At 56.0% G+C, this 18,382-nt stretch overlaps 1 protein-coding gene across 5 annotated transcripts in view; it reads left to right on the forward strand.

The window, feature by feature from the left end:
* CRYAA (crystallin alpha A) overlaps positions 1 to 18,067 on the forward strand; it is a 59,946-nt gene extending 41,879 nt beyond the window's left edge. For 4 of the 5 annotated variants that reach the window (XM_030806052.1, XM_030806055.1, XM_030806053.1 and 1 more), the window contains 4 exons: positions 13,705 to 13,846; positions 14,326 to 14,604; positions 15,781 to 15,903; positions 17,332 to 18,067. In XM_030806052.1, coding sequence (XP_030661912.1) covers positions 14,416 to 14,604; positions 15,781 to 15,903; positions 17,332 to 17,541 — 522 coding nt within the window. In that variant the 5' untranslated portion in view covers positions 13,705 to 13,846; positions 14,326 to 14,415 and the 3' untranslated portion in view covers positions 17,542 to 18,067. Of the gene's footprint in view, positions 1 to 13,704; positions 13,847 to 14,325; positions 14,605 to 15,595; positions 15,674 to 15,780; positions 15,904 to 17,331 lie in introns of those variants that run through there. The other variant, XM_030806056.1, reaches the window with a different exon arrangement.
* The last annotated feature ends 315 nt before the right edge of the window (positions 18,068 to 18,382 follow it).

An 18,382-nucleotide genomic window follows, 5' to 3' on the forward strand; every position in this document is an offset into this window, starting at 1 on the left:
GACGGTTAGTGTCATGCATCAACTTGGCTGGGCCACGGCACCCGGTTTGGTCAAACGCCCATCTAGATGTTGCTGTGGACAGCTGTGTAGATGTGATTCATATTTAGGTCAGTAGACTCTGTTTAAAGCTGGTGACCTTCTGTCGTGTGGGTAGGTCTTGTCCGGTCAGCCAGAGGCCTTAAGTTCAAAGACTAAGGTTTCCTGAAGAAGAAGGAATTCCATCTCCCCCAAGACTGCAATACAGAAACCCTGCCTGGGTCTCCAGCATGCCGCCCTGCAGAACTTGGACTCGAGACCTCAGTCAGCTCTTGCCTGAGTCTCCAGCCTGCTGCCTGCCCTGCAGATTTTGGAAGTGACAGCCCCCACAATTGCTGAGCCAATCTCTTCAAATAAATCTCTTTCCCTCCATCCATCCATTCATCCTTCTGTCCACCTGTCCTATCGGCTCTGTCCTGTGGGTTCTGTTCCTCTGGGAACCCTGACAGATGCCCCTGGTTTGGTGGGGGTCATGGTTTCTGGCGCTGGCGCCAGACCCTGTTGCTGCCCTGGCCAGAACCCTGCAGTTGCCTCTGAGCCCACGGAAGCTAAGGGGGCCGTTTCCGAGGGGCCGCATTCCCCGCCTCTCTGCTCTTGGGGCTTCGGTCCACTCGGCCCGCGTGAGAGCTAGGAGCGCCACAGTTGACATCCTCAGTGGGATTGGCCCCAGTTGCCTGCACCAGCAACCCTCTCATGGAGGAGCCTTCGGTGGCTTTGCTCCTTACCCCACCTCCTGCCCTCTCACTCACTCCTGCTTCCCAGGTCACCTTCCAAAGGCCCCAGACCTGCCTTCTCCTCTCGATCCCCTGATGTGGGGGAGCCAACACCCCCCCAGCAACCCACCTCCCTGCTTTCCCTCAGGCGGCAGGGGGTTGGGGGGGCTCCTTAGCACCTTCGCCTTGACCAGGCACGTGGAGTCATGGAGCCAGAGCCTGGCTCTGAGAGCACCTGCTTCTGACTGCAGGCTGGGCTGACCCGTGTCATTGCCCCTTGAGGCAGGGCGGAACCTCTGGGTGGGGAAAGGTGGGCCGTGTTGCTCAGGAACCAAAGGCAAACCAGCCTTGTCCTCACGCCCAGAGCTGTGTCCAGCCTCCTCGGTGAGCCTGGGTTGATTCCTGGAGAGACTAAGCACCCACTGTGTCCCATGCCTTCAGCCACGTCGCCCGTCACCTGCGGCCTGAGTGTTCCCTTCCAGAGGGCATGAAAAACAATTGTCCGCTGAGAGGTCTTTGAAGGGGAAACAAGTGCCTGGGGCGGGCTAGGACCGCAGATCGGATCTTGAGGACTGGCAGCGCAGCAGTGTTTTGTGCAGAAAAGCAAAGGGAGACGTTCCGCGCTCAGACCACACAAAGCGGGCAGCATCGTGGCGGGCTTAGCCCGGGCTCTGCCTCTCGAAGCTTCCAGGAGCTTCCTGTAACTTTCTGGACGGTGCCGAAGCTGCTTCCCCAGCACCCGGGTCGCCGTGGTTCTGACTGCAGAGGGTTTCTGTGGGGGGTGCAGGGTCCCACTCAGGTGAAGCACTCAGGACACCCCTGGTGTGGTGACAGCAGCAGCGTCACTGTCACGGGTGGTGCGTCAACAGCTCCTCTCCCTCCTCCAGCACTGGCCTAGGAACTGTTCATTCCTCTGAACACAGCCAATGCCCAGGGCTTGAGCCCCTCTTGCCTGTCTCCAATCATTTCTGGGTCAGGTGGGCTAAGAACAAACACACAGTGAGTGTTGAGTCTTGCCCAGTGACTGACTGCAGAAGCCGCTGTGTGGCTTCGCTCCCGGATGTCTGAAAGCCCCTCACTGGGCTGTACGGTGACTCCTGCAGGGCCAGCCCCGGCTCCCTCCGGGGCACTGCGGGAAGAGCCCCAGCTCTCCAGCTAAACCTGTGGGATGCGGCCACGGTGAGAAAAGGAACAACCATCTTCACGCTGACACTGAGCGAAGAAAAGGTAAAACTCATAGCAAAGTTACCACGTTAGATTTACAAACATTAACAGTGGAATAATCCAGAGGAAAGAGCAAAAGAAAGATTCGAGACCAGCCTGGCCAACAGGGTGAAACCCCATCTCTACTAAAAATACAAAAATTAGCCAGGCATGATGGTGAGCACCTGTAATCCCAGCTACTCAGGAGGCTGAGCCAGGAGAATTGCTTGAACCCGGGAGGTGGAGGTTGCAGTGAGCCGAGATTGTACTACTGCACTCCAGCCTGGGTGACAGAGGGAGACTCCATGTCAAAAAAAAAAAAAAAAAGAAGAAGAAAAGAAGATATGAGTAGAAATGAATGAAATAAAAAATGACATACTGTAGAGAGGATCAACGAAGCCAAAAATCTAATAAAATTGATAAACCGCCCCAATTAATCAAGAAAAAGGTGGAGACAAACAAGAAGAGGGATGAGAAAAAAAACCAACTGCCCACCATGTTCGTGAGGCCAGAGGAGGTCACCAAGGAATCCGAGCACCCTGGGGGACGCTGCATGCCCGTGAGTGTGATACCTACACAAAGGAGGATTTTCTAAACACCAGAAGTCCTATATCCATTAAAAAATGGAATCAGTAGGAAAAAAAAAAAAAAGCCCCAAATAAAAGATAACATTCCTAGATGTTAACTGGTGAGTTTTACCAACAAGTAAGAACAGTTTCAATTTTATAGAAACTCTTCCAAAGAAAAGAAAATTAGAAAACATGCTTCCCTCACCTCTCATTTTATTTGTTTATTTTTATTTGAGACAGGGTCTGGTTCTGTTGCCCAGGCTGGAGTGCGGTGGTGCAATCTCTGCTCACTGTAACCTCTGCCTCCTGGGCTCAGTCATCGTCCCACCTCAGCCTCCAGGTGCGCGCCATCACATCTGTCTAATATTCGTATTTTTTGTAAAGGCAGGGTTTTGCCATGTTGCCTTGGCTGGTCTCAAGCTCCTGAGCTCAAGCCATCCACCCTCCTCAGCCTCCCAAAGTGCTGGGATTACAGGGGTGAGCCACTGCCCCCGGCATACCCCCCGTTTTATAAGGTGGTTACAAACTTGGTATCAAAACCAGATAAGGACAATACAAGAGAGAGTTACAGGCCAGCCGCATTCAGAGCATAGGTGGAAAATCCTAAATGTAACAGAGCTGAACCCACCGTCCCATCTAGCGCTCCTCGGAGGCAAGCCTGGGCTGGGGTGCCCCCACCCATCCTGGTGGGAGCCTCAGGCTGAGCTGCCCCGATCCCAAGGGCTCTGCTGCCCCATGGTTCCCCGAAGGGCCCAGAAAGACACATCAGAAAGTTGGGATGGGGTGAGGGAAGCCGCCATCCTTTGGAGCAGATTTGGCCACCTGGAGATGAGAAGGAAGAGCCAGTTCTGCAAAGTACCCTCCCTCCCTTCCTCACCTCCCTTTCACTTCCCTGGGGTGGTGCCTCCACATCCACACCTAGACGTCTCCCCAGGCTCCCTCTTCTTGGAAAGCTGGGCTAGGACAGTAACTAAGCTGGGTGGGTTCCAATCATGTGAGATTGGTTTAGCATTAGACAACTGATTCATAACGTTCTTTGTATTAACACATCAAAAGAGGAAAAGACGTATGACCTTTTCAGGAACGCAGAAGCAATTTCAGAAAAAATGCTACCTACGTCACAACCAGAGCAGCCAGCAGATTCTTTTTGGGTCATGATTCAAACACATCAACTGTAAAAAAACATATTTGAGACAATCAGGGTTATCTGATGAGGGACTAGGTTTTAGATGACATCAAGAAATTGTTAGGAATCCTGTCAAACATGAGAGGGAATTTGCGCTTATATAAAGAAATGTTCCATTTGTAGGAGAGGCACCTGAACTGCGCGGGGGTGAAATGACGTGGCGTCTGTGCTTTGCTTTAAAATACTCCAGTAAAGAAAAAAACCAAGAGAGCCGGGAAGCGGGGCAAAATCCTCCTGATTGTTGGATCTGGCTGACGAGTATGTGGAGGGCTCATTGTTCCATGGTCTCTAGTTTTGAGACTGTGTAAAAATTTTCGTGATAAAAATAAACTCAATTAAGTAGCATTTGCCGCCACCGTAAAAGTGATACCCCATGATGGGCGCACCAGGTGCTGGCCGGCAGGGGGAGGGCGGGACGTCACTGGCTCTGTCCCCGTCACCCATGACCTGCATGTCCTGGCAGTGGTGAGCGCCCAGTGTGTGCTGTGGGACAGAATTATCTCTAAACCCCCGAAAGAGGATCCTCTCCCCAACTTCACTCCAGCCTCGGAGGGCCTCCGGGGTCTATGGCACACTCTGCCTGCCGGCTTTGTTCTGGAAGGGGCTGGCGGGACATGACCGGCCCCACGTTCCACTCTGAGGGCAGCTCGGGGGTCTGCGGGGGACCATCCTGTCTAACCTGCTGACCTCGAGGAGAAGCAGGGCGAGGGCTTAGCTCAGGCACATTCCCCGCTGAGCCACAACAATGCCCCATCCGCCCTACACAGGCGGATTTGTGTGTGAGCCCCGCGGGGCCCTGGAGTGGAAAATTGCAGCGCCAGCCTTTGTGGGGCAGACTGCTGGCGTTACGGGAATCCTGTAGATGAAGTGAATGTCGCCTTTGTGTGAGGGGGCTGGCATTGAGCTCGGGTGCAGCGGGGCGGCAAATCGCTGAGGACAGGCTTAAGCTGGGCCACAGAAACAATGCCGGGGAGCCGCGGAGGAGCCATCCCAGAGGCCGGGAAAAACCTCCCGACAGGTCTCCATCTGTAGAGAGATTCCAGAAAAAGGATCTTCGAGACAGTGGCTTACACACCCCCAGGCACACACACCACAGACACACACCAAACACCACACACACACCACACACCACCTATACAACACACACCACAGACACACACCACACATCACACACACACCACACACCACCTATACAACACACACCACAGACACACACCAAACACATCACACACACACCACACACCACCTATACAACACACACCACAGACACACACCAAACACATCACACACACACCACACACCACCTATACAACACACACCACAGACACACCACCAAACACATCACACACACACCACACACCACCTATACAACACACACCACAGACACACACCAAACACATCACACACACACCACACACCACCTATACAACACACACCACAGACACACACCAAACACCACACACACACCACACACCACCTATACAACACACACCACAGACACACACCAAACATCACACACACACCATACACCACCTATACAACACACACCACAGACACACACCAAACACCACACACACACCACACACCACCTATACAACACACACCACAGACACACACCAAACATCACACACACACCATACACCACCTATACAACACACACCACAGACACACACCACACATCACACACACACCACACACCACCTATACAACACACACCACAGACACACACCACACATCACACACACACCACACACCACCTATACAACACACACCACAGACACATACCAAACATCACACACACACCACACACCACCTATACAACACACACCACAGACACACACCAAACACATCACACACACACCACACACCACCTATACAACACACACCACACAGACACACACCACAGATATACCACACACACACCACACACACCCCACACACATCACACACCAGATACACAACGTACACATCACACACACCACAGATACACCACACTGCACACACATCATACACCACACACACATCACACACACCACAGACACACCACACACATCACACACCACACGCACCACAGAAACATCACGCACCACACATACACCACACACACACCACATTCCACACCACCCCACACACCCCACACACACATCACATAACATATACACCACACACACCCCACACCCCACACACATCACACAACATATACACCACACACACACCGCACACGTCACAGACACACCACACACTACACTCATCACAGAAACCCCACACACCACACATATACCACTCACACACCACACCGCACACACATCACACACCACATATCCAACACACACACCCCACACACCACACATATCAAATATACACCACACCCCCGCACACGCTTCCAGACCAGTTGGAGCCCTGCCCTCCCACCCAGCTCCCGTACATCTGCCCGTCTGTTCCCTTGGCCTCCCACCCCTTCTCCACCCTCAGGAGCCCCATGCAGCCCACACTCGGTCCTGCCTAGCCCCTGGGTCGGGAGGGAGGGTCCCCCTGCGCCATCCCCAGCGCTGCCCACCCTGCAGAACGTCCTCAGGCGGCGGGGCTCCACACTTGCAACAGGCCTGAGGCCCTGGCTGCAGGCTCCACTGGGCTGCAGTTCCCGTGGAGGCAGCCAATGGCCTTGAGGCCTCTCCCGGGTGGGACGGCCCCCGCGAGGGCTGGTGGGCACAGGGGCCAGCCCTGCCCCGTGGCCTTGCTCAGCTCTGGGAGGGGCGCGCCTTTTCTTTTTCTGATCTCTGTGAAACTCTTACTTTTTCTTCCTCTGAGCAGGGGCGTGAGGGTCGGGCCTGTGGTGGCACTGCACTGAGCCAGGCATGCTGGGCTGGCGCCTCCCTTGCTGGGGCGCAGATGGCCTAGGTGGGGCCCATGTGGAGGCTGCGTCCGTCCGACCCTGCCGCCTGCGCAGTCCCTGCATCTGTGAGGGGGGACCCAGCAGCAGTGGCCCAGGGCGGGGCTGGGACCGAGGGTCAGGCTGGATGGAGCTGCGCGCGGCACCCGGCCCGCATTCTCCCTGTGGCCACCAAGACCCCAGGTGGGCACTGGCACCTTGGGCTATGCCCGGGTCCCCACCCTCAGCCTTCTCTGGAAGCTGCTGGCTCTGCGGTGACCCCCTCCCGTGCCCCCTTAACCCAAGGCGTGTCCTTTGGGGCCCACTGGGTGCTCTGGCTGGGTCTGCCCTGAGCTGGTCACACTCGCCAGGGTCTTGGTCCAGGGCACGGGCAGGAGTGACGGTTACTCTCCAGGAGGCCAGGAGAACCACGAGACATCCAGTGAGGAAGGGCCACCCGTGCCCAGGGACGTCCAGTGAGGAAGGGCCGCCCGTACCCAGGGTGACCATGTTTACACAGACCCCGGTGTGCCTGCAGGGCTGAGCTGTTTGCCTACCCCCGTGCCCTTCCCAGGTGGCAGGCTACAGGACCAGCCTTGTTCTTGCCCTTCCCAGCCCTGGCCTGGGAGTCAGACACTTGACTCGCAGCCCTTTGCTTCCATGCCAGGCTGCCTGGAGAGGCCAGCATCTTCCCCGAGGGGTCCTTGGGGCCTACTGGGCAGACCTCTCTCTCCATGGCCCTTCCTGTCCCCAGGCGGACCTTCCCCTGACCCAGCTCACACCAGCCTGGGGCCTGTGTGCTGGGGCCAGGCTCCTGCAGGCTGTCCCGGGCAGGCCCAGGGGGCCCTGTGCCACTGGGCGGTGGTGTGGGAGGCACAGGAAGAAGCTCACCTCACCCTTCAGACATCCTGGGGGGACCCTTGTTTCCTATATCATCTCTACCTTGGCGTCCCAGCGTCGCTGGTGACAAGGCCGGCTGTAGGTTTTGGCTCAGAGGCAGACTGAGGGCAGAGCCAAAGGGCTCCAGGCCTCCCCAAACAGTCTCAGTCTGCTCACACTTGGAGGGCTGCCAGAGGCCACTGGATGCCAGCAAGGAGCTTGAGGAGCCCCAGGCCGGTGGTGCCCCCAGGCTATTTGACACCAGAGTGAGTCACAGTTTTGAATATTCCATCCTCCATACCGCAAAATTATTTTCACGATAGTTATGTAATAATCACGGATAATCATGATTTTCTTGATTCATTCTTTAAAGCAATTAACAGAAAAAAATGCATTTCAATGTTAAAGATATTCAAATTCAGTGACTTCTTTCATGCATGAGCTAACATCTCAGCTTCAGCACTACACCTCCGTTTGTGCTCCGTTTCACAAACCTCCGTTTGTGCTCTGGTTTCACAGTCTCACATTTGAAACACAGAATGAAAACACCAAGAGGTCATGCAGAATGACAGAACTGAAATACTTCCAGCTCGGTTTCTTTGTGAGTGCTGTTGTTGTTATGCGAAATTTCTCGTTTAAGCACCGAAATATGTTGAACCACGGGGGCTGGAGATAAGAACCCCTCCCCCAGTGCACCTGCATCCGCACCCGGCCTTCAAAGCCGCTCCAAGCAAATGCAGGTGGCTGCGTCTGCAGTGTCGGGAGTGGCCCCATGACTGGAAGTTCACTGGACAATTTCCACTCAGTAAATGTTTAGAACAAGAAATAAAACTGTGCTAATGTGAAGATTACAGAAATACAGTCTCTCCTCATGACTCATGCATTCCAGATTTGGGAATTCCCTGTGATGTCAGCGTGCCAGGGACCACAGACATTTGTTGCCTCACAGTCCTGGAGCCTGGGAGTCCAAGATCGTGGGGTCGGCGGGGCCGGCTCCTTCCTGTGCTCGCAGACAGGCCTCTTCTTGTTGTGCCCTCATGTGGACTTTCCTCTGGGTGCACGTGTTCTTGGTGTCTCTTTTTGGAATTTGTTCAGATTTCCTTTTTTTTTTTTTTTCAAGACAGAGTGAGACTCTGTCGCCAGGCTGGAGTGCAGTGGCGCGATCTCAGCTCACTGCAGCCTCCGCTTCCCGGGTTCAAGTGATTCCCCTGCCTCAGCCTCCCAAGTAGCTGGGACTACAGGCGCACGACACCATGCCTGGCTATTTTTTTGTATTTTAGTAGAGACGGGGATTCACCATGTTGTCCAGGCTGGTCTTGAACTCCTGACCTCGTGATCCACCCGCCTCGGCCTCCCAAAGTTGGGATTACAGGCGTGAGCCACCGCGCCCGGCCGATTTCCTCTTCTTATAAGGATGCCAGTCACATGCATTAGGGCTCACCTGAAGGACCTCCTTTTAACTTCATTTCCTGAGAGATCCTATCTTCAAATACAGTCACACTCTGAGGTCCTGGGGTTAGTACTTCAACATAGGAATCTTTGGGGAACTCAGTTCAGTCCATGACACCTACTTGGTCAAAAATATTTGTAGGCTGGGCGTGGTGGCTCACGCCTGTAATCCCAGCACCTTTGGAGGCCAAGGTGGGAGGATCACTTGAGCCTAGGAGTTCAAGATCAGCCTGGGCAACATAGCAAGCAAGACCCCATCCCTACAAAAAAACTACCAAAAAAATTTATTTGTGACCCCAAATCAATAATTGCAGAGTTTTCCTGGTCATTCACAGATGTGTAGAGTGTGCCAAAACATTTGTCTCCTTACACACATTCCTGGCTGAGGTTGAACAAGGCAACACTATGCCCTCTTGTTGCAGCCTCAGGCGGTCAACCAGTGTCCTTTTCGAGGTCTATTTAGTGCCACGATTTTTGCATTTCGTGTGTTTTGTTTGTGATTTTGCTTTTTAAAACGTCCCCAAGCCCAGTGCTGAAGAGCTGTGTGCTTGGAGGCATTTTTAGGTAAGTGGATTAAGCACTTCAGTTAAAATGCAGAAATTGTCCAAACAGATTAAAAACATTATCTAATTATATGCTGTCTACAAGAGACACTTTAGATTCAAAGACACAAATAGTTTGAAAGTAAAAGATTTCTAAAAATATGCCATACAAATGGAAACCCAAAGACGGTTTTGGTTATTGTTTGGTTACTCTTCAGCTTTGTGCTTGGGGGCATTTTAAACAGCAAAATCCGAACAAAACACACAGAACTGCAAAAGGTAAGAAAGCTGCAGCGCATCTCACAGAGGAAACACGGGTTAGAGAAGCTTCCTTCGGGCCGAGCTACAGGGCTGCTGGCCATGAGTTCAGTGTTAGTGAATCAATGTTTATAGATTCAGTAAAGCATCTTTTTTTTTTTTTCTTTTTTGGAACAGAGTCTCATTCTGTTGCCCAGTCTGAAGTGCAGTGGCACGATCTCAGCTCACTGCAACCTCCACCTCCTGGGTTCAAGCGATTCTCCTGCCTCAGCCTCCCAAGTAGCTGGGATTACAGGCACGCACCATCACGCCTGGCTAATTTTAGTATTTTTCGTAGAAATGGGGTTTCACCATTTTGGCTAGGCTGATCTTGAACTCCTGACCTCAGGTGATACACCCGCCTTGGCCTCCCAAAGTGCTGGGATTACAGGCGTAAGCCACCATGCCCGGCCTCAGTAAAGCATCTTTACACAGAAACACTCGTAAGACAAATGATGCATTGCTCAGCTGATGAGAACATTGGGACCAGAGGCTCACAGGACCCTAACCCTGTGTCTCCCCTGGGAGCCATGGTTCAGCAGTCCAGGCATCACTAATTCAGTGCTCACAGCAGCTTATAGAACATCCCTACCTCGAGAATCAACTGCTATGAATGCAGCAATTGCTAGAACTTAGCCCAGCAAAAGGGGAGGCGGATTTTGTGCTGACATGATTTGCATGGACAGTGGCTGGGAATCAGGAAAAGAACACTGACTTGTGTTTGGTTTCATTCTGGTTTTTCATTTTCCACAGACATCATATCCCTCAGTGCACTGGCCGTCACCTCCCCCTGCCCTCCGCCTGCACACTGTGGCTTTGAGGCAGCATCTTCAACACAAATGTCGGGAGGAGCCCAGGTCCAGAGCAAAAGGGTCTTGTTTCCCCAGAATCCAGGCGAATGGCGCAGGGCTCTGGCAGGCGGATGCACTGACCTCAGCGTGCATTTACTTCTTTATTTGTTTGTTGCTTGTCTCTACCCAAGAGAATATCAGCTCCACAAAAGCAGGGACTTTGTTTAAACACAGCCTTAAGAGATAGGACTCGACCCGTGTGGATCAATTGAGTGAGGATATTTGCACGGCAGCCTCCGGGCCAGCGAGCGGGGGTTAAGGCTCCTGAAAGTAGCCGGCTTTGAGATGTGATGGGGGTGATCCTGAATTATCCAAGTGGGCTGAGAGCATAATTGCCAGGTGGATGTGATGGGAGAGACCTCACCGCCCACCACTGCCTTTGAAGGTGGAGGAGGGGCCACGAGCCAAGAAAGGCAGGTGCCTTGAGACGAGGGAGAAGGCAGGAAACATTCCCCTGAGCCTCCAGGAGGAGCCAGCCCTGCCGGTGTCTTGCTTTAAGTTGAATGAGATACATTTCAGACTTGTGGCCTCCAGAACTGTGAGAGAACATTTGTATTGTTTTAAGCCACTAAGTCTGTGATTGGTACATCAGCCACAAGACACTAATACAACACCTAAACTCGGGGTTTGAAAAGGCCCCTAGGGCCCTAGAGCCCTCCCTGTCCCCTGGTCCAGGCCTTCCTGCTTCTGTTGTGCAGACTCAGGCGCTGGCTCACTCAGAAGGCCCCTGCAGGCCCGGTCAACCCTGTGGCAGGAGCCTCGACGTCCCATGGCGGCCTCTGAGCCGCCAGGCCCTACAGCATGTGGTGAGGGGCGCAAGAGGTGTGAGTGCCTGGATCTCGCTCTGCCTCGTGTGGACCTTGCCTCAGCCTCGGTGCCCAGAGCTGTGCAGTCCATAGGACCAGGCTGGTGCTCAGCCCCAGGTTGGTGCCTCAGCTGCCTCCTCAGCCTGCAGTCTCCACTGTTTGACTGACCATGTGCAGGTCCAGCTGTGAAGGACAGCGCAGCTCCTCCCTCCCTGCCAAGTGTCAGGGGCACTAAAAACACCGCCATCAATGTCCTGATGTTGAAATCATGTTTTGATGCAATGTTTAAAAAAATCAAAATGGGTCGGGCGCAGTGGCTCACGCCTGTAATCCCATCACTTTAGGAGGCTGAAGCGAGTGGATCACCAGAGATCAGGAGTTCGAGACCAGCCTGGCCAACATGGCGAAACCTCATCTCTACTAAAAATATAAATATTAGCTGGGTGTAGTGGTGTGTGCCCGTAATCCCAGCTACTCGGGAGGCTGAGGCAGGAGAATCCTTTGAACCTGGGAGGTTGTGCCACTGCACTCCAGCCTGGGCGACAGAGCAAGACTCCATCTCAAAAATAAATAAATAAAATAAATAAATAAGTAAATAAAAATGAATGCAAAAAATTTGCGGTGGACAAACAGTCAACATTTTACATAAAGGCAGGATGAGGACGACAGCCTTCTCCTTTTGCTTCAAGCTCCACCATGGCTCCGCCCAGCACTTACCGTGCGCCTGGCCTGGCTCGACCCTCCCCGGGGCCAAGCTGCATGCTGGCTTCCATCCCAACGGCCTCTTCTTCCCCCTCCCTGTGCCCCAGGAATAGGTAGCCAGCACAGTGGGGCCGCCCACTGCCTCACCCAGACCCTGCCACTGCTTGGATGTTGACCCCCAGACTAGAAAGGTGGCTTTAAGCCCCCTTCCCTTCTTCCAAGCCAAGTGACCTGGGCATGCGGCTTAACCTTCTAAGCTCCCATTTCCTGGTCTGTGAAGCGGGAATGATGCTGGGACCTGCTTCACAGGGTGGCTCTGAGGACCCACAGGCAGAGGCCTGGTGTAGGCTTTTGGGGAAGGCACCCATCACTCTCGCAGCGTTTCCTATCTGCACCTTAATTTGGCACCCCAGGGAATCACTCCTCTGGAATTGTAACCTTGCAGGGCAAAAGTCATTTCAAGATTTTTTGGGATCCTGTGTCCCCGGACAGGGCTGTAAATGCAGGAGGAAGGGTCTGGTGCTGGGTGCTGCTCATGATGGAGGTGCCCTGTGGAGCACGCCTCGGAGCCCCCCTTTCAGCTCTGATCCCATCTGGGATTTGTCAGGTCTGATCCGCATACCCTGGGGCATCTGACCTTTCGTGGCCTTCTGAGCCCATGGGCTGGAGATGAGTTTGCAAAGCCCAGGAGTGTCCTGGGTGTGTGTTTACTCCACACGCATGAATCTGTTAGAGGCTGAGCAGGAACTGGGAGGCCCAAAGAGAACCAAGCAACTTCCCACAGCCTGGACCGTACACTAGAAAAGCTAGCCTGGGAGAGGGGGCACGGCCTGTTCCCAGGCTGGCAGGGGGGATGTGGGGGAGGACCATGCTCCCCAGGGCCAGTTTACCCCAAAATATCAAAAGACTTAAAACTAGGAGTGAGCCCGGTGCAGTGGCTCACGCCTGTAATCCCACACTTTGAGAGGCCAAGGCAGGTGGGTCACCTGAGGTCAAGAGTTCAAGACCAGCCTGGCCAACATGGTGAAAACCCGTCTCTACTAAAAATACAAAAAAAAAAAAAAAAAAAAAAAAAAAAAAGCCAGGTGTGGTGGCGGGCACCTGTAGTCCCAGCTACTCAGGAGGCTGAGGTGGGAGAATTGTTTGAACCTGGGAGGCAGAGGTTGCAGTGAGCTGAGATCACACCACTGTATGATCTGGGCGCCACTCTGGGCGACAGAGCAAGACTCCATCTCAAAAACAAACAAACAAAACCAGGAGTGCCTGGACACTTAGTGAGAACTGGACAGGGGCCATGAGTCGAGGAGCAAAATAATCACCAGGACTTGTGGATAACAGGATCATGTGGGTGGTGGTACCGCATGGGTGACGGGAACATGGGAACATGTCGCCACCCTGACAGGAGCAGCCCCACTCAACAGCCATGGCAGGTCATGCCACGGAGGCTCGAGGCGTTACGTGGGGACGTTACATCGAGGCGTTACATAATTACAAGGCGTAACGCTTGAGGCGTTACATCGAGGGGACGATGGCCATGGGGCTGGGCGTCCAGGGTGGGCCGCAGAGGGAAGCTCACCACGTGGCACTCTCATCTGCGCACAGCCGCCCGTCTTCCTGTTGGAGGCACGCAGACCCCTGGAGGACAAGCATGAAACTCCACAGGGCTCCCCCAGGTGCTGGAATTATGGCACCTTTCAGCTTCTTCTCCAGGAGTTTTAACAAGCATGCATACCTTTTATAAGTGGTGAGTGTAACAGGGGTTCACAGACGCACTCCGCTTTGGAAACCAGTGCACTCTTGCCCAGGCGCAGTGAGACTCTGAGGACGATGTGTCTAACCCCTGTGTCTAATGGGGGTGTGGGCTCTCCCTCCTCCGGCGACCATGAGGACCACCCAGGCAGGACAAGGTGTGCAGAGAACTAGCGTGGTCCCTGGCACGTAGCCCCCGCCCAGTAACTGGGAGATGAGAAGCTCCATTGTCACCCCAGGCGAGTGTGGGGCACAGGCTCCTCCTTGGGTTGTCTGCCCTCTCGGGAGCCCCAGGGTGCCCAGGCGGGCCTCAGCTGAGTCCAGGCCTCGGGGACAGTCCATGCAGCCCCTCCTGGGGCTGGGGGCGGGCACTTGTCTCAGCCACGTTTCTGCTGACTGAGCAGCCTTCTTCATGAGCTCATGCCTTTCCAGAGAAATCCCTTAATGCCTCCATTCTGCTGGCGGCATATATAGGGAGGGCTCGGCCCTAGCTCCACACTGCGCTGCCCAGAGGCCCCGCTGACTCCTGCCAGCCTCCAGGTCCCCGTGGTACCAAAGCTGAACATGGACGTGACCATCCAGCACCCCTGGTTCAAGCGCACTCTGGGGCCCTTCTACCCCAGCCGGCTGTTCGACCAGTTTTTCGGCGAGGGCCTTTTTGAGTATGACCTGCTGCCCTTCCTGTCATCCACCATCAGCCCCTACTACCGCCAGTCCCTTTTCCGCACCGTGCTGGACTCCGGCATCTCTGAGGTAAGACGTGGCCCGTGGTGCTGGCCTCTCCTCGCTGGCCTTGGTGGGTGGAGAGCGATGGACTCTGGTCTTGCTCCGTCAGGCAGGTGGTCTCACCCTACTTCATCCCCTTGCAGAGGCTGGGCGAGAGCCTGTGTCCCCACTGCAGCCACGCGGCAGAGCTTGGAGAGGTTGGACAAGGGAACAGCCTGAATCCACCTTTGTTTTCCTCCATCAGCTCATGACCCATGTGTGCTTTGTAAGGCACCAGCCACATACTGGAAATCCCAAGAGTAGCCCATGCAGGCATGCGTGGTGGCGAATGCGAGCTCCCGGGTTCCGCTGGTCTCCTGAGTCCCGGAGACCTGGGAGCAGGTGGGGGTCACAGTCCTGAAAGCCAGAGAGCAGGGGGTTCCTAGCACCTCCTCCAATGAGCTCGGCCTGCCCACGGCCAGCAAAGCTCTTGGCAAGTTTTCTTAGGTGCCCTGCCAAGGCCAAAGGGACAGGCAATGGGCCCCCCTCACCACAGGCCTCCTCTCTGAGCCACGGGTGAGCGGTGCGGGTTCTGCTGTTCTGGAGGGCCTGAGTCCCACCCAGCACCTAATAAACAGGGTCCTCCCCAGGGCTGCTGCAGTAGGCATCAACGCCAGGGCACAAAATGCCTCAGGGAGCCGAGGCTGAGCCAGGGCAGCGAGAGGGAGCATGTGGAAGTATTTTTTGGAGCGGCAGCTGCACAGGCTGTCAGCAGGCTCCGGCCGCTTCTATAGACAGCATGACACCAAGGGCAGTGACCTCATTCCACAGGCAGCCAAGCATCACCAGCCAGACGATTGACCCTAATGGGCCAACCAACCCATAACGACCCCTCCTACCGTAACCAGTAGCCAGCCAGCCTATAACCAGCCAACCGATCTATAACCAGCCACCTGACCATAGCCAAACAACCAGCCGGCCCACCAGTAGCATTCAGCCCCTCAGCTGGCCCTGAGGGTTTGGAGACAGGTCGAGGGTCATGCTTGTCTGTCCAGGAGACAGTCACAGACCCCCGAAAGCTCTGCCCCACTTGGTGTGTGGGAGAAGAGGCCGGCAGGTGACTGAAGCGTCTCTGTTCTGATAACCGGGATCCGCCCTGTCTCTGCCAACCCCAGCAGGGACGGCACCCTCTGGGTAGCTCCACATGGCACATTTGGGTTTCAGGTTCGATCCGACCGGGACAAGTTCCTCATCTTCCTCGATGTGAAGCACTTCTCCCCGGAGGACCTCACCGTGAAGGTGCAGGATGACTTTGTGGAGATCCACGGAAAGCACAACGAGCGCCAGGTGAGCCCAGGCTGAGAGGTGGGAGAGGGGGGCGAGGTGGGCGCGAGGACAAGGGGGTCACGGTGGGCGCGACCGGGCCTGCGCACCTGCACCAGGCCTTCCACCCTGGGAGAGGAACGCTCTCCAGGGGCCCCCGAATCAGGCCTGGCTTTTCCCCAAGGGAGGGGCCATGCCCACCTGAGCACAGCCAGCCCCTCCCAGCGACAGAGGTCACCATTCCCGAGTTAATGTGGCTCAGGGATCCAGGTTAGGGTCCCTTCCCGGGCTGCACCCAGCCGTCGCCAGCTCCATCCCTGTCACCTCGATGCCAGGGTGCTCTTAGAAAGAACCCCAGGAAGTGGGAGTGCCCCGGGTGGCCGCCTCCTAGCCAATGTACATCTTCACATGAACCCTACCTGAGGAAGGCCGGTCCCCGACGGCATAGCTGCATCTGCTTGTAATGCTTTACAGGCATTGGCACCTTCACCTCACAGCAGCCCTTTGGGACCAGTGTCATTATTCCAGGGCACGGCTGGGGAACAAGGGGGTCCTCAGCCTGCTGGGTCCCACAGCTAGTACTGGGCAGGTGGGACGGGAGCTTCTCCCCACAGTCACCCTGATGCCCCGCTCTTGCTCGGGTGGAGGCCTCCGTCTCCGTGGTGTCGAGGGAGCCAGGGCACTGGAGCCCTGGTGACCTGCATCTCCTGGCGGGGCCGGGAAGAGCTCATGGACTGTCACAGATGGACAGTGTCCCGCGGGGGCTGGAGAGCAGAGTGGGGCTGGAAGGTGGAACTCTTAGCCAAAGTCTTGGTTTCTTTTGGCCGGGATCCTCTTTCAATGGCTGGAGAAGGCGGCGCTGCAGGGTAAACCCTGACCTCCTCATGTGCTGCCCCTCCCTTGCCTGGGCCCGGTAAAGCCCCCACTTAGCCCCAGCACAGCCTGGAAAATGCTTCCTGAGCTCCCAGCTCTTGGTCTTTGCACCCAGTGTAGGAGGGGGTCAGCCCAGGGAGCTGAGTCTGTGGTTTAGGGCGTCCAGGGGACGTGGAAGTGTGTGGGTTGTCTGGCCACGTTAGGTAGGGCTGCAGAGACCTGGGCTGGAGCAGTCCTGCGGGGTCTGGCAGGGGAAGCCTGGCTGAGGTGCGGGGCCTGGTATGGAATGATCCTGCAATTTTGGAGTGAAGCCATGGAGCGTGAAGAGAGAACCGCATGCAGGGAACAGCCCGGCAAGTGGCCACGAGGCCAGGCTGAGGTCCAGAGAGGCAGGGGCATGAATCTGTAAATCCCAGGGGGCCTGGCCATGGGATGCGCTGGCTGCACCCGGCCCCTGTGAGAGCCCCCGCAGGCTCGCCACCTTCTGCAGTCGGTGCGGCTGGGGCAGCTTCTCTGGCATGGGGTGAGGGGGCCACCTGCACCATGGCCCCTCTGACTGTGCACCCCCACCCTCTCCAGGATGACCACGGCTACATTTCCCGTGAGTTCCACCGCCGCTACCGCCTGCCGTCCAACGTGGACCAGTCGGCCCTCTCTTGCTCCCTGTCCGCCGACGGCATGCTGACCTTCTGTGGCCCCAAGATCCAGACCGGCCTGGATGCCACCCACGGCGAGCGAGCCATCCCCGTGTCGCGGGAGGAGAAGCCCACCTCAGCTCCCTCGTCCTAAGCAGGCATGGCCTCGGCTGGCTCCCCTGCAGCCCCAGCCCATCATCGGGGGAGCACCCTGAGGGGGGGGTGTCTGTCTTCCTTTGCTTCCCTGTTTTTCCTTTCCACCTTCTCACATGAAATGAGGGTTTGAGAGAGCAGCCAGGAGAGCTCAGGGTCTCAGGGTGTCCCAGACCCCGACACCGGCCAGTGGCGGAAGTGACCGCACCTCACACTCCTTTAGATAGCAGCCTGGCTCCCCTGGGGTGCAGGCGCCTCAACTCTGCTGAGGGTCCAGAAGGAGGGGGTGACCTCCGGCCAGGTGCCTCCCGACACACCTGCAGCCTCCCTCCGCGGCGGGCCCTGCCCACACCTCCCGGGGCGCGTGAGGCCCGTGGGGCCGGGGCTTCTGTGCGCCTGGGCTCTGGCGGCCTGTTCTCTCAGACCGTCTTCCTCCAACCCCTCTATGTAGTGCCGCTCTTGGGGACATGGATCGCCCATGAGAGCGCAGCCCGCGGCAATCAATAAAGAGCAGGTGATACAAGCAACCCGCCGTCTGCTGGTGCTGTCTCCATGAGGGGCGCGAGGGGCGCGAGGGCGGCGCCGGGAGGGAAGACAGCGGGGTCTCCTGCTCGGGTTGGACCCGGCGGCCTCGGAATGATGGGGTCGCCTGCGTCCCGTCCTTCTCCTGAGCTCAAGCGCCTCCCTCCACACTGGGCAGGAAGGAGAGGGTTTTGGGGGCAGAGCCTCTGATGGGAAAGGTACTGGGGAGCGCTTCCGAGAGCTGGGGGAGGGGAGGGACCTGGAAGGGGCTGCAGGGAATGGAGGGAGGCCGGGCTCCTTTCTCTGTCCGCGCCGGCACC

The sequence above is a fragment of the Nomascus leucogenys genome, chromosome 25 (assembly GCF_006542625.1).
Source record: "Nomascus leucogenys isolate Asia chromosome 25, Asia_NLE_v1, whole genome shotgun sequence".
In the NCBI taxonomy this organism is placed as follows: domain Eukaryota; kingdom Metazoa; phylum Chordata; class Mammalia; order Primates; family Hylobatidae; genus Nomascus; species Nomascus leucogenys.